The sequence below is a fragment of the Rattus rattus genome, chromosome 4 (assembly GCF_011064425.1).
Source record: "Rattus rattus isolate New Zealand chromosome 4, Rrattus_CSIRO_v1, whole genome shotgun sequence".
Classification (NCBI taxonomy): Eukaryota; Metazoa; Chordata; class Mammalia; order Rodentia; family Muridae; genus Rattus; species Rattus rattus.
In genome coordinates, this window is record NC_046157.1 from 33055262 (window position 1) to 33068158 (window position 12897).

Here is a 12897-nt window from a genome sequence, read left to right on the forward strand (position 1 = left end):
ATTAATAATACATGGGTGTCCAGCCTGCTGAATATCTTTGCACCACATGCATACAGTTCCTACAGAGGTCAAAGCAGGCATCAGATTACACCAGATTTCGAGTTAAAGAGGTTTGTGGCTGTCATGCGAGTCCTCTGAGAGTGCAACAAATGGTCTTAATAGAGAACACGTTTTCCAGTTTGCACTGAACTTGACTTTTGTCCTTCCAACCAAGTGTGCTGGATCCCTCCCGATCAAAGAGAGAAAGCTGTAGTGACAGGTACGTGAGGTAGCCATGCTAATTGTCTTAGGCTGCCACACAGCCCTGCAAGGCTCCTATGAGTTCAGGAACCAGCCACAGGATTACTTATTGTCAGTTCGCAACAGATTTGTCACCTCTCATCTAGAATAACAATGCACATTAGGCCCATCAGATGATACATACAATTGAGAAGACCTTCATGGTTGTGAAGGTGCGTAAGAGAATGGCGAACACCCGGGTAAGCAATGTTGGGAGACACTTTACTTACTACTAGCTGGCGTGGGATAGAGCCTTGGTTCACATGCATCTGGTGGAGAGAGAGTGTCTTCATTTCTGATGAGTCCGTGCCCTTAGTCATCTTGTCTCAATAAGGCTGTTGTAGGTTCCCGTTACCTTTTGATGAGTATTTACATGGGGCATAAGTATCTTTATATCTGTTGACCATTTTGAGAGATCTATCCATATACTTCTTCCTTTTATGTCTTTCTCAACAATATTCTAATTGTTCTCTTTCCAAGTCTCTAACTGTTAAGCCATCCCACTGTTTATAACTGATGATTCAGATAATAATCACACAATTCCAAATAAATATATGATGATGACTATTGCACAAAGCTCCGAACTGTGATGGTTTCCCACTACTGGTGTCTTTCAGGGTTGTCCCGGAAACATGTTTTTACCCTGCAGTTGTCCACTTCTGGATGGTGCTTGCATAACAGGTAGAAACCTCAGTAAACTGGAACATAGTTGTCTATTCCTCAATCATTTGATGATATGGCATACCCCAGGAAGCTCAAGGTGCATGCATGAAAGCAGGGTATACAAGAGGAGAAACATAGGCACCTTGGCTACTTTTTAGGTAACTTTCTTGTGCCTTCAGGAAATGGTCAGGTTGCTGGGTTGCTGCTGCTGTCTGATTGGGTCAAACAGAACCCAGCTCATCATGGTCAGTTCAGGTCTTATGGTAACTTGGTGGTCCACTGTCTGGTCAGTTTCTACTAAGACAGAATAGCAGTCCAAGACTTCTCTGTAAAAGGGAAAATAATTTTGTTTTAGAGAGAGTCTCACTATGTATCAACAACTAAACTAGAATTCACTCTGTGGCCTAGACTGGACTCAGACGCAGTGATCCACTAGCCTCTGCTTCCTGAGTGAAAGGATTAAAGATATTTGTGCACCACCATGCCTGTGCTTGTAAATCTATAGACAAGCAGAGTATCCCGTACTACAGAGTGATGATGTCATAGCTTTTAATGCCGTTCTGGGAACCCTTACACTGTCAGTATCCTAGTTTGTTGCAGAATTAAATCTCATGGTAAAGCTTTGTGAGAAAGGTTTTGATTTATATATTACCTTAGGTGTATATGCATTTAGTATTATATAATACCCATGTCAGTAAGTCGACCTCTGAGACCTGGGAAAAGATCCTTTCTGTGGTCATTTGGGGCTGAGAAAGGAAGATTTTTATACTTCCTACCATGCTAAATTAGTTTCTAAAAATCATCTCTCAGTCTTTTCCCCCATGCAGGTGGGACACTGTTCCCTGTGGTTGCCAGGTTACTGTGCCTATGAGCCAAGTCTGCGTCCCATATCCAGGTGCTTTCTGTAGCTCCAGCAGATTCCTTGTACCATGGAGATCTGTTTCTTGCTTTCTTTCTCTTTACCTCTCCCTTGCTCTCTCCCTCTCTTTCCCTCTCTGTTCTTAACACTTAATAGAAAAGAAAAAAGAAAAACAAAAACAAAACTTTATGTATAGGGAAACAACAACAACAACAACATGAAACAAAGAGCATAGTGCTTACCTAGCCTGTCTATTGTCCATGTAAATTGATGTTATTGGCTTTTATTTATATTTTTTGAATTTTTATTTATATTTTTTGAAGTGTTAGAGGCAAAACTAGTGAAAATATTTTTGTCACAGTTTAATCTTCGTTGGTTATTTGGGAAATTGAGAACACATTGCAAGTGGGAAACCCATGCAGTGTCAGAAATTTTTCTTTTAAGAGCCACGTTTTTTTAATAATACTATTGTGAGGACTATTCTTGCTTGTCAACTTGATTATATCTGGAATTAACTAAAACACAAGCAGCTGGCACACCTGTAAAGGAAAATTTCTTTAGTTAAATTATTTAAAGTGGGAAGACCCACTTTTAATCCAGGTCTTTTGAGGTGGAAAGATCCACCTGTAATCTGGACCATACCTTTTGCTGGCAGCCTATGTAAAGGACATGGTGATGTCTACTGAAGGCCAGCTGAGATGGAACAACTTGTTCACTGAGCAACTAGATAAACAGAAATATAAGGATGAATATTTTAGCAAACTAGAATGAGCTTTTCAATTTGTTAACACTTACCATTACTGAAGCCTGTCCTGGCAGTTTGCAGACTACTGAAAACCCTTGGCATGAACTGTTTTACAAACTTAAGGACACAAATGTATTTGGTTACTCTAATTCACCAATTGTGAGAGGCAGTGGATTTTGTGACTCTATATAAACCTATTGACAGTTTATGGGAAAATAAGGAAAATAGCGATGCTGGTCATTGCTTCTAGGATCTCTGGATAAGTTGACAAAGGAAAAGGATGAGTTCTGTGGTAAAATCAAGCAACTTCTCATATTTCAATATGGTGAACTCAGTAGTAAAATCGACAACCTCCAGATGCGCAGTCTAATGTTTTCTGCACGTGCCCTGGAAGAGAATCTTCTCTCCATTAACTACAGAATGCACATTATGGAAAATCAATGAGAAGGCTTCATTGAAAGATAGGCTGAATTACAGCGAAAATTCAAATCCAAGCCTGAGGGGATTAATTGATAAAGAATGGGATGCTTTAACTGGGGATGGTGATGAATGAGCGTACCCAGTTGAGGCTGAGAACTCCAAATCCTCAGTTTTTAAGGGTTTATTTCATCTAAGGAAATAGGCTCTCTCTGCTGTCAAGCAGGAGGTGTACCCCTCACCCCTGAAATATTGCCTTTTATGTCATTGACAAAGGAAATTAATTCTTCATTGCCTTCTAAACTATCACTGACTTTCTTCAGAGGAAATGTCAGGAAGACAATACTGACATTCTTCCAGGGCCACTAATAGTTATCTCTGGACCTATAACCTCTAAGGGGGTTCCTGGAGAGCACATAGAAGAGTTCATAGGCCATGAGGAGGTACGCTATCCTGCTGAAGAGCTTAATGAGTTTACTAATTCATTCAAGCAGAAGTATGGCAAATATGTGTGGGAATGGACTTTAAAGGTGCAGGTTAATGGTAGAAGGAACATGCAACTGAATCAGTCTGAGTTTATTGATACAGGCGCACTGACTGGAGATCCTAGGTTTAATGTAGAAGCTTGTACAGCTAGAGAAAAAAGGTGTCATTTTTGAATGGCTGCTGAAGCAATTGTCAAAAGATGGCCAACTGAAAAGGAGCTGGAGTTGCCTTCTATCTCTTGGCTTAGTATTGATAAAGGGATTTAAGGTTCAGAGAAATTGCAGTGCTGGAGTGGGTATACGGTGTAACATACTCCACAATGGGAAGAGTTAGAAGATGTGCTTTTCGCTAATCCTATAAGAAACAAAATGGTGAGAGGGGTGCCAGCAAGTTTGAAGAGCTTTGTTGTTACCGTTTTTTCTTGTGCTAGAACTTATGGTTGGAGATGCTACTGCTCAGTTGGATGGGTTAAAAGCAGTGGGCTTTATTGGGTCGTGAAGTAGCAGGGTCCAGGTTACAGCACTGAGTCAAAGTCAAGGTGATCATAGTTATAATGGGCAGCATAGGCACAGCAATGTCCATAATGATCTGACCCATAATGTTCAGGCAGGCAACACGATTTTTATGATGGCATGGACGTTTCATTCTGGGTAATCAATCATGGTGTTTCCAGGCATGAAATAAGAAGCCTACTGCATTTTTGTTTCATCTGTATAAGCAGAAAAATTCTCAAATGAAAGAAAGGCTAAATTGGATTATGGAAAAAAAAATCTTGGCCTGTGAACCAATTTCTAGACTTGAGCCAGTTTGCAGACCCAGTATCCTTTAGTTCCCCTGAGGAAGGATCTTCCTAAATACCTAAGAGTTGTACTGTTAGCCTTTTTCTAGTTCTTCCCCAGAGGGACCTGTGGTCTTTTACAAGGGTAAGTGAGCACTGGGGAAAAGGAGACAATCAGACTTTTCTGGGTCTTTTGGATGCTGGTTCTGAATTAATACTGATTCTGTAAGATCCCATGAAAAACTGTGGCTCTCTAGTTAAATTAGGGGCTTATAGAGGTCAGGTATTTATGAAGCCTGGCTCACAGTATGTCCAGTGAGTTTTGGAATTCATCCTGTGATGATTTCCCCAGTCACAAAATGTGTGATTGAAAGAGATAAATTCTAACGTTTTCATGGCCTATGGAGTTAGGGCTATTATAGTTGTAAAGACTAAAGGAAGCCTTTAGTGTTGCCTCTGCCAATTAAAGTAGTTGAATTGAAAACTGTATCATACCCTTGGATGAATTACAGAAATTAATGCCACCATTAAGTACTTAAAAGATGCAAGGTTGGTGGTTCCCTCCATATCTTTCTTTAATATCCTATTTGGCTAGTAAAGAAGACAGACGGATTATGGAGAATGACAAATGACTGTTGAAAACTCAGTCAAATACTGAGTCTGATTGCAGCTGCTATTCCAAATGTGGTATTCTTACTTGAGCAAATTAACACAATTCCTGGCACATGATATGCGGCTATTGATCTACCAAATGCATTTTTCTGGTATTTGTCCATAAGGACTACCAGAAACACTTTTTCTTTCCGTTGGAAAGGCCAGCAGTATACCTTTACCTCAAGAATATATTAATTCTCCAATCTTGTATCATAACTTAGTTTGAAGAGATTGTGAACATTTGTTTCTTCCACACAATAATCACATATATTTATGTTCCCAGCATATTTATGATATTATGCTGATTGGACTACATGAGCAGGAGGTAGCAACCACTTTGTATGTGTTGGTAACACGTATGTTTATCAACAGGTAGGAAATAAATTCAAACCAAATTCAAGAGGCCTTCTACCTCAGTGAAATTCTTAGTAGTCTAGTGTGTAGGGCATGCAGAGATATTCTTTGTGAGGTAAAGGATAAGTTACTCACTTCCACCACCAAGAAAGAAGCCCAACATTTTGTGCTCCTATTTGGATTCTGGAGACAGCACACTCCTCATTGGTGTGTTACTCTGGCCCATATACCAAGTGACTTGAAAATCGACTAACTTTCGATGTAGTCTGGAGCAAGAGAAGCTCTTCAACAAGTCTAGGATGTTGTACAGGCTACCATACCACTTGGGCCATGATTCAGCGGACTCATTGTTTCTGGAGATTCAAGTTGCAGATAGGGATGATGTCTGATGCCTTTGTCAAGCTGCTATAGGTGAATCCAAGAAGGGACCTTTGGGATTGTGGAGTCCGACTTTGTCACCATCTGCAGACACTATTCTCCCTTTGAGAGACATCTCTTGGCCTTCTATTTGCCTGAAAGTTTATTAATAGTCCACAAAGTTACCAAATGACCTGAACTGTCCCTAATGAACTGAGTATTATCTGACCCACTCAGCCTTAAAGCAGGACTTCCTCAATAGCATTTATCAAATGGAAGTGTATATATGGAATATGTCCAGAGCAAGTCCCTGAAGGCACAAACAGGTTACAAGAAGAAGTTGCCTAAATGCCTATGGTCCTACTGCTGTTACAATGCCATCTCCTCCCAAGCATGCACCTACAGCATTATAAAATGTGCTATATGATCAGATTACGGAGGGAGAGAAGACTAGGGGCTCTTTTACTCTTGGTTCTGCATATTATGTAGGCAGCACTAAGAAGTGGACAGGGGGTAGCATTATAGCCTGTTTCTGAGACAACACTGAAAGACACTGGTGAAGGAAAATCTTTCCAGTGGGCAGATCTTTGGCCAGTACACATGACCATCCCTTTTCTTTGGAAGGATACATGGTCAGATGTGCAATTGTTCACTGATTCATGTCAATTGATGTCTGACTGGACAAGAACTTGAACACAGCATGACTGGAAAATTGGTGAGAATTCTATCTGGTGTGTGTCAATAGATCTCTCCAAATAAGTGAAGGATGTGAAGATATTTGTGGCCCATGTAAATGCTCGTCAAAAGGTGATGTCAACAGAGGAGGAGTTTCGTAACCAAGTAGACACAATAACCTGTTCTGTGGGCAGTCATGCTCTTTCTGTAAACATTGTAGTTAACCAACGGGCCAGGAAAAAAGTAGCCATGGTAGAAGAGATGGACGTTATGCATTTGCTTGGCAACCTAGACTTCCACTTACACAAGGCTGACCCGGCTACAGCTGTGACTGAATGCCAGATCTGCCAACAGCAGAGATGAACACTGGTGCCTTAAAGCAAAGAGGCTAAGAAAGGAATGACATTGTAAAGAGGGCTGCTTGATCCACATTACTAAGGGGATATTGGATGGCTTCTCCACAATGGAGATAATAAAGAGTATGTCTGGAATTCAGGAGGTCTTTTAGGGCATAGCTTGGTGTTTTTAAAACCTGTAATTAAAGTCACTAGGAAACTACAACAGGCTAATCAAGGTAGGATTACAAAGGATATATAGAAAGACCCATTTGGAATAAAGGTATGGATCACTCCTCCAGAAAGAGAGCCAAGACGGGCTGAGGTACTTGCCGAGGGTGGAGGAAAGACAGTATGTGTAGCAGAGGAAGGTAGTTATGAAATGTTAGCTAAAACCACATGACCATTTGCAGAAATGAGTATTATAATCAACATGGGTGTTTCTGTCATATTTTGTTAAGAATTTATTTGTGCAGCTATTTGTGTTTTCTTTCCTCAAATTGTTTATCATGTAACTTAACACCAATTAAGGGAATATCAGTGGTTATCATGTGTAAGACTAAAAGAGACTAAAAGAATGTCTCTCAAGAGATATCGCCACCCATTCTAAAAACTTATAGTGCTTTTGTGGCTATGTATAGAATAGGTATATCATGTTAGGCATGATTATGACAGAGTTAAATATATAATGCATTTGTAATTGTAGGTGGTATAGTTATATTATGATAGGTGTAATTATGACCTGTTTATTGTTTTCATTTGGAATTTAAGCCTGACATTAGGAAATATGGTTGTGTGTTAAGTTGATAAGGAGTGAACTTGTGATGGTTATTCTTCCTTGGCAACTTGATTATATCTGGAATTAACTAAAATCCCAGAAGATAGGTACACCTGCAAGAGACCTTTTCTTGATTAAGTAATTTGAAGACTAACTTTTAATCTAGATCTTTTGAGGGTGGGAAGACTTGCTTTTATTCTGAGCCATACCGTCTGCTGGCAGTCTATGTGAAGGATATGGGAAAAGGAAGCTTGTTCTCTTTGCCTGTTTGCTCTCATATTTTTTTGCTGGCAATCGCTTCCTTCACTGGCATTAGCGCCTACATCTTTGGGATTCTAATGTATACTGAAGACCAGCTGAGACTCCCAGCCTCAAGAAATGAATAACTCCTGGATTTCTGGACCTTTTGTTTGTAGACACCCATAGCTGGACCACAGCCTGTAAGTCATCCTAACCTCTATATGTTTTCTTACTCCAAAGAACCCTGCCCACTTCAACTGCCTTATACGTGTCAAACGAGTGAACACAGAGATCTTTCTGGTCCTTTTAGATTTAAGTGAACAGGCTTGTGTTTGCATGAAGGCCTGTGTTTGGCCTGTAATTCGCGCATACAGAATACTTGACTCTATGTGGATATTAGCTTTTTCCACCAGGTACTACAAAGTATCTGGTACATTACAGGGTATTCTTTTGATATTTATCTTTTGAATTTATTTATTAGACATTTTATAAATTTCGTATGTTTCCTTAATTGATCATTTTTAAAAACCTTTCTAAATATAATTCTAGGGCACTAAGGAAAGCAAAAACTCTCTCTCTGTTCTTTGGAGTGCACATAGAAGACCGAAGCCAAGCTGGAATGTTCATTTACAGTAATAACCGGTTGATCAAAATGTATGAGAAGGTTGGTCCCCAGCTGAAAATGAAATCATTGTAAGTAGTTCATTTCTCCATTTAAAGGCAGTGTAGGGAGGCCACAGTCCAGTTCTGTCTGTGGAGCTAGACGTGTGATACACTATAACACCAGCAGCCATTGTGTTTTTCACTCACCCCTCCTCTCAGTACACAGGAATTGATATGCCCAATTTATAATATGATGAAGCTGTGTGCTTTCTCTCATGAGAAAATCATATCGTGGGAAAAATGTTGTCCCCAATGTATTTCCTTATGTCTTTCTATCCCTTATGACACCTCTTCAGGTTTCTAGTTTCACCAATAAAAAAGTAATACAAATTAAAGAATGTTAACAGAGAAAAGCAAATCCAAACGTTAATCTTGTAAGGAGCCATGTTATGGATTTCACAGCTTTTGTTTGTTACCTGAATATGTGTGTGTGTGTGTGTGTGTGTGTGTGTGTGTGTGTGTACACGCACGTGTGTGTAACATCCCCAGTCCCTTTAGAATCTAGAATACATTGTCTAGTGCTCAAGTTCCATAAATTGATAGTTGTGCAGAATCTTGCAAAGTCATCATAGAGGAATGGAGCTCAGCTATTAAAGGTTAATCTCAAAAGCAAAAAGTCAAAGGGATAGAGTCAGACAAGTTGCCCAAGAGTGGTGGAATGAGTCAGGGAGCCTTTTTTGCCTCCTCTTGCTCAGGGAAGTAGCTCCTCATTCATTGTTCAGGCAAAAGCAAGGGAGTTGCAATATCCTGTGCTGAGCTCTATGGACATAAAGGTCAAGGGCACCCATCTTTTGCTGAGGATCATTAGTGCACTTTAATACTGTGCACCAACACTGAGAACAATATTATTAACTTTAAGGTTAACATATAAAGTGACCGGTTTCATCCTGGCATCATCAGACATATGTATCATTATATTTTGTTTTCATTTATTCCCTTTGCCCTATGTTCTTCACCATGTTTCTTTCCCTTCCAGCGAATTCCCTTTCTCCTCCCCTAATCCCCACCCTGACCTAGTGAGTCTGGTTTTGTGTTTTCTATTTCATGCTTCTCTTAATTTTTTTTTAATTTTTTCTCCATCTTTATTAAATTGGGTATTTCTTATTTACATTACAATTGTTATTCTCTTTCCCAGTTTCCAGACCAACATCTCCCTAGCCCCTCCCCTTCCCCTTCTATATGGGTGTTCCCCTCTCCATCCTCCCCCCATTACCACCCTTCCCCCAACAATCCCATTCACTGGTGGTTCAGTCTTGGCAGGACTAAGGGCTTCCCCTTCCACTGGTGCCCTTACCAAGCTATTCATTGCTACCTATGCAGTTGGAGCGAGAGCCAGCCCAACTGTATAGTCTTTGGGAAGTGGCTTAGTCCCAGGAAGCTCTGGTTGGTTGGCATTTTTGTTCATATGGGGTCTCAAGCTCCTTCAAGCTCTTTCAGCCCTTTCTCTGATTCCTTCAACTGGGGTCCCATTCTCAGTTCAGTGGTTTGCTGCTGGCATTCGCCTATGTATTTGCTGTATTCTGGCTGTGTCTCTCAGGAGAGATCTACATCTGGTTCCTGTCAGCCTGCACTTCTTTGCTTCATCCATCTTATCTAGTTTGGTGGCTGTATATGAATGGGCCACATGTGGGACAGGCTCTGAATGGGTGTTCCTTCAGTCTCTGTTCTAAACTTTGCCTCCCTATCCCTCCCAAGGGTATTCTTGTTCCCCTTTTGAAGAAGGAGTGAAGTCATGCTTCTCTTAAGATCTTTGTCTTTCCTCTCGTGATCCTGTTTCTAGTTCTATGACAGATAAATACATTCATATGTACACAGCCATACATATAAATATAAATAAAGCCTGATTCACTTTGCTTAGCCTAGTGATTTCTAGTCACCTGAAATCTTCCTCCAATATCAAGTTTCTATTTTTCTTTATGGTTGAATAAAATTTCATTTCATATGTGGACCACATTTTCTTTGCCCATCTACTGATGGATAGCTAGGCTGATCCATTTCCTGATATATTGACTACTGTAGTAGTAAACATAGATATATAAGCATCTCCGGGATATGTTAGCAGAGACTTAGGTACATGCTCAAGAATGGAGAGAGCTACATCATGTAGTACTTCCGCTTTCAGTTTTGTGAGGAAACTATCCTGATTTCCTTTGGGATGGGCTTTCATTTCTGCTAGTAGTGAAAACGGCTCTTCTTTGTCCACATCTTCATCAGCATTTGTTGTCCGTCCTTTGCTTGATGGCCATTCTTCACAGGATGAAGCAAAATGTCAAAGCAGTTTTGTTTTGTGTTTTCCCGATGGCTAAAAATATTGAACAGCTTTTCAAATATGTCTTGGTAATTTGACTTTGTTCTTTTGAGAATGGTCTTTCAGTTTATTCATTCAATGACTGATGGTATGATTTGGACACTTTATGTGTCCTGGATATTAATTTCTTGTCTGATGCATAACTGGCAAGTGTTTCTCCCACTGTAGGCTATTGCTCTATACTCTGGAGTTTATTGCCTTTGCTGTGCAGGGGCTTTTTAACTTCATAATACCATTTGTCACATCTTGGGGTTATTTCCCATGTTATTAGAATCCCAGTGACAAAAATGCATGTCTGTGCTTATATTTCTGAGGTGTTTTGTCTGTGTTTCCCTCTTGCAGTTGCAAAGTTTCGGGTCTCACATTGCAACCTTTGATCCATTTTTAATTAAATGTTGTGGTCAGGGTAGAAGATACGGACCCAGTTTCACTCTTCTAAGTATGAAAATCCAGTTTTCAGAGCACAAGTCTTTTCTGCAACATATGTTTTTTAGCAGCTTTGCCGTAAGTTGGTTATGATTATATACACTTTTTTCTAGGTCCTCCATTCTATTATCCTGTTGGTCCACAGGTCTGTTTCTGTGTCCGCTCCATGTTGTTTTTAAATATAGTCCATAATACCCAGTGTTGTAATTCTCTTCCACTGTTTTCCCTCTAGGGGTTATATTGTTACTTTGTGCTTCATAAGAATTTTTTTTTTTTTGGTTTGGTGAGGAGTGTTAATAGAATTTTGATGGGTTTGCATTGAATCTGTATATTTGGTAATATATTCTTTTCACAATATTAATTGTCTTTATCCATGAACATGGGAGATTTTCCCTAAGTTTCTTTCTTCATCATCTGAAAGATGTAGAAGTCTTTTATCTTCTGAGTTAGATTTGTTCTAGTTAGTTTTTTTTTTTTTTTGTTACTGAGATAGAATTTTCCCATCCCCTCATTATTGGTATTTTTTAAAAAAGCTATTACCTTATTTTCATATATAATTGATATGTGCCAATAACAAAACTAAAAGATAAAAAGACATGAATATTGCTACTGATTTGTTTATGTAATGAACTTTGTATCTTGATATACTTCTGGAAGGATTTATGGGGCCTAAGTGTTTATTTTGTGGAATCTTTAGGTTCCGTTAAGAATGAGTGAGGTTACTCAATCACAGAAAAACACACTTGGTATGAACTCAATGGTAAGTGGATATTAGCCAAAAAGCTCAAATTACCCAAGATGCAATTCACAGACCACAGGAAGCTCAAGAAGAAAGATGACCAAAATGCAGATGCTCCCACTCCTTCTTAAAAGGGGGAAAAATATCCATAGGAGGGGATATGGAAGCAAAGTTTAGAGCAGTGACTCAAGGAATGGCCATTCAGAGCCTGACCCACATGTGGTCCATATATATACAGCCACCAAAACTAGATAAGATTGATGAAGCTAAAAAAAATGCATGCTGAAAGGGACCAGCTATAGATCTCTCCTGAGAGACACATCCAGAGCATGTCCAATACAGAGGTCAGTGCTAGCAGCAATCCACCAAACTGAGAATAGGACCCCCTTGAGGGGAATTAGAGGAAGTATTGAAAGAGTTGAAGGAGCTTGCCACTCCATAAAAACAACAATGCCACCAACCAGAGCTTCCAGGGACTAAACCACTACTGAAAGACTCTACATGGACTGACCCAGGGCTCCAACTGCATATGTAGCAGAGAATAAATAACCTTGTTGGGGCACCAGTGGAAGGGAAAGTCCTTGGTCTTGCCAAAGTTGGACCCCCAGTGCAGGGGAATAAGGGGGGCAGTAAGGGAGATGTATAGGGGGAATACCTGTATAGGGGAGGGGGAGGGGACAGAATGGGGGCTTATGGACAGGAAACCGGGAAGGTGAATAACTTTTGATATTTAAGTAAAGAAATATATCTAATACAAAATTAAAAAAAGAACAGAATTATGTTATTTGTAAGTAGGGCTTGTTGAGTTTTTCTTTTCTTATTTGTAGAGTGATTTTCTAAAACTCAAATTAGTTGACTTTCATTGCTTTGAATCTTAGAGCAGTTAGCTTAGCAATTGCTATTAAGCTTCTTGTCCTTAGATTGGCTCACTATTGGCCTTGGCATGCTTTTTAGGCATGAATGCTAAAGGCCCTTCTTTGATTACCTAATTAAATCCAAGCCTATTGTCACACCCATCTGTCACTTTTCACATAATTTAGTGCCCATTTTATTTTCCTAAAACCACTTATCACCTCGAGACATGATCCTGTATATTTATCTACTTGCTAATGTCATGCTTGTCATTCTTCAGTGAATGAGA

The 12897-nt window shown here is 39.7% G+C and overlaps 1 protein-coding gene across 1 annotated transcript in view; it reads left to right on the top strand.

The window, feature by feature from the left end:
* The window catches only part of Morc1 (MORC family CW-type zinc finger 1), a 173457-nt gene that overhangs the window by 63858 nt on the left and 96702 nt on the right, over window positions 1-12897 (top strand). Inside the window, exon 13 of the mRNA XM_032899303.1 lies at window positions 8170-8313. Within this exon, the coding sequence (XP_032755194.1) occupies window positions 8170-8313 (144 nt within the window). The remainder of the gene's footprint in view (window positions 1-8169; window positions 8314-12897) is intronic.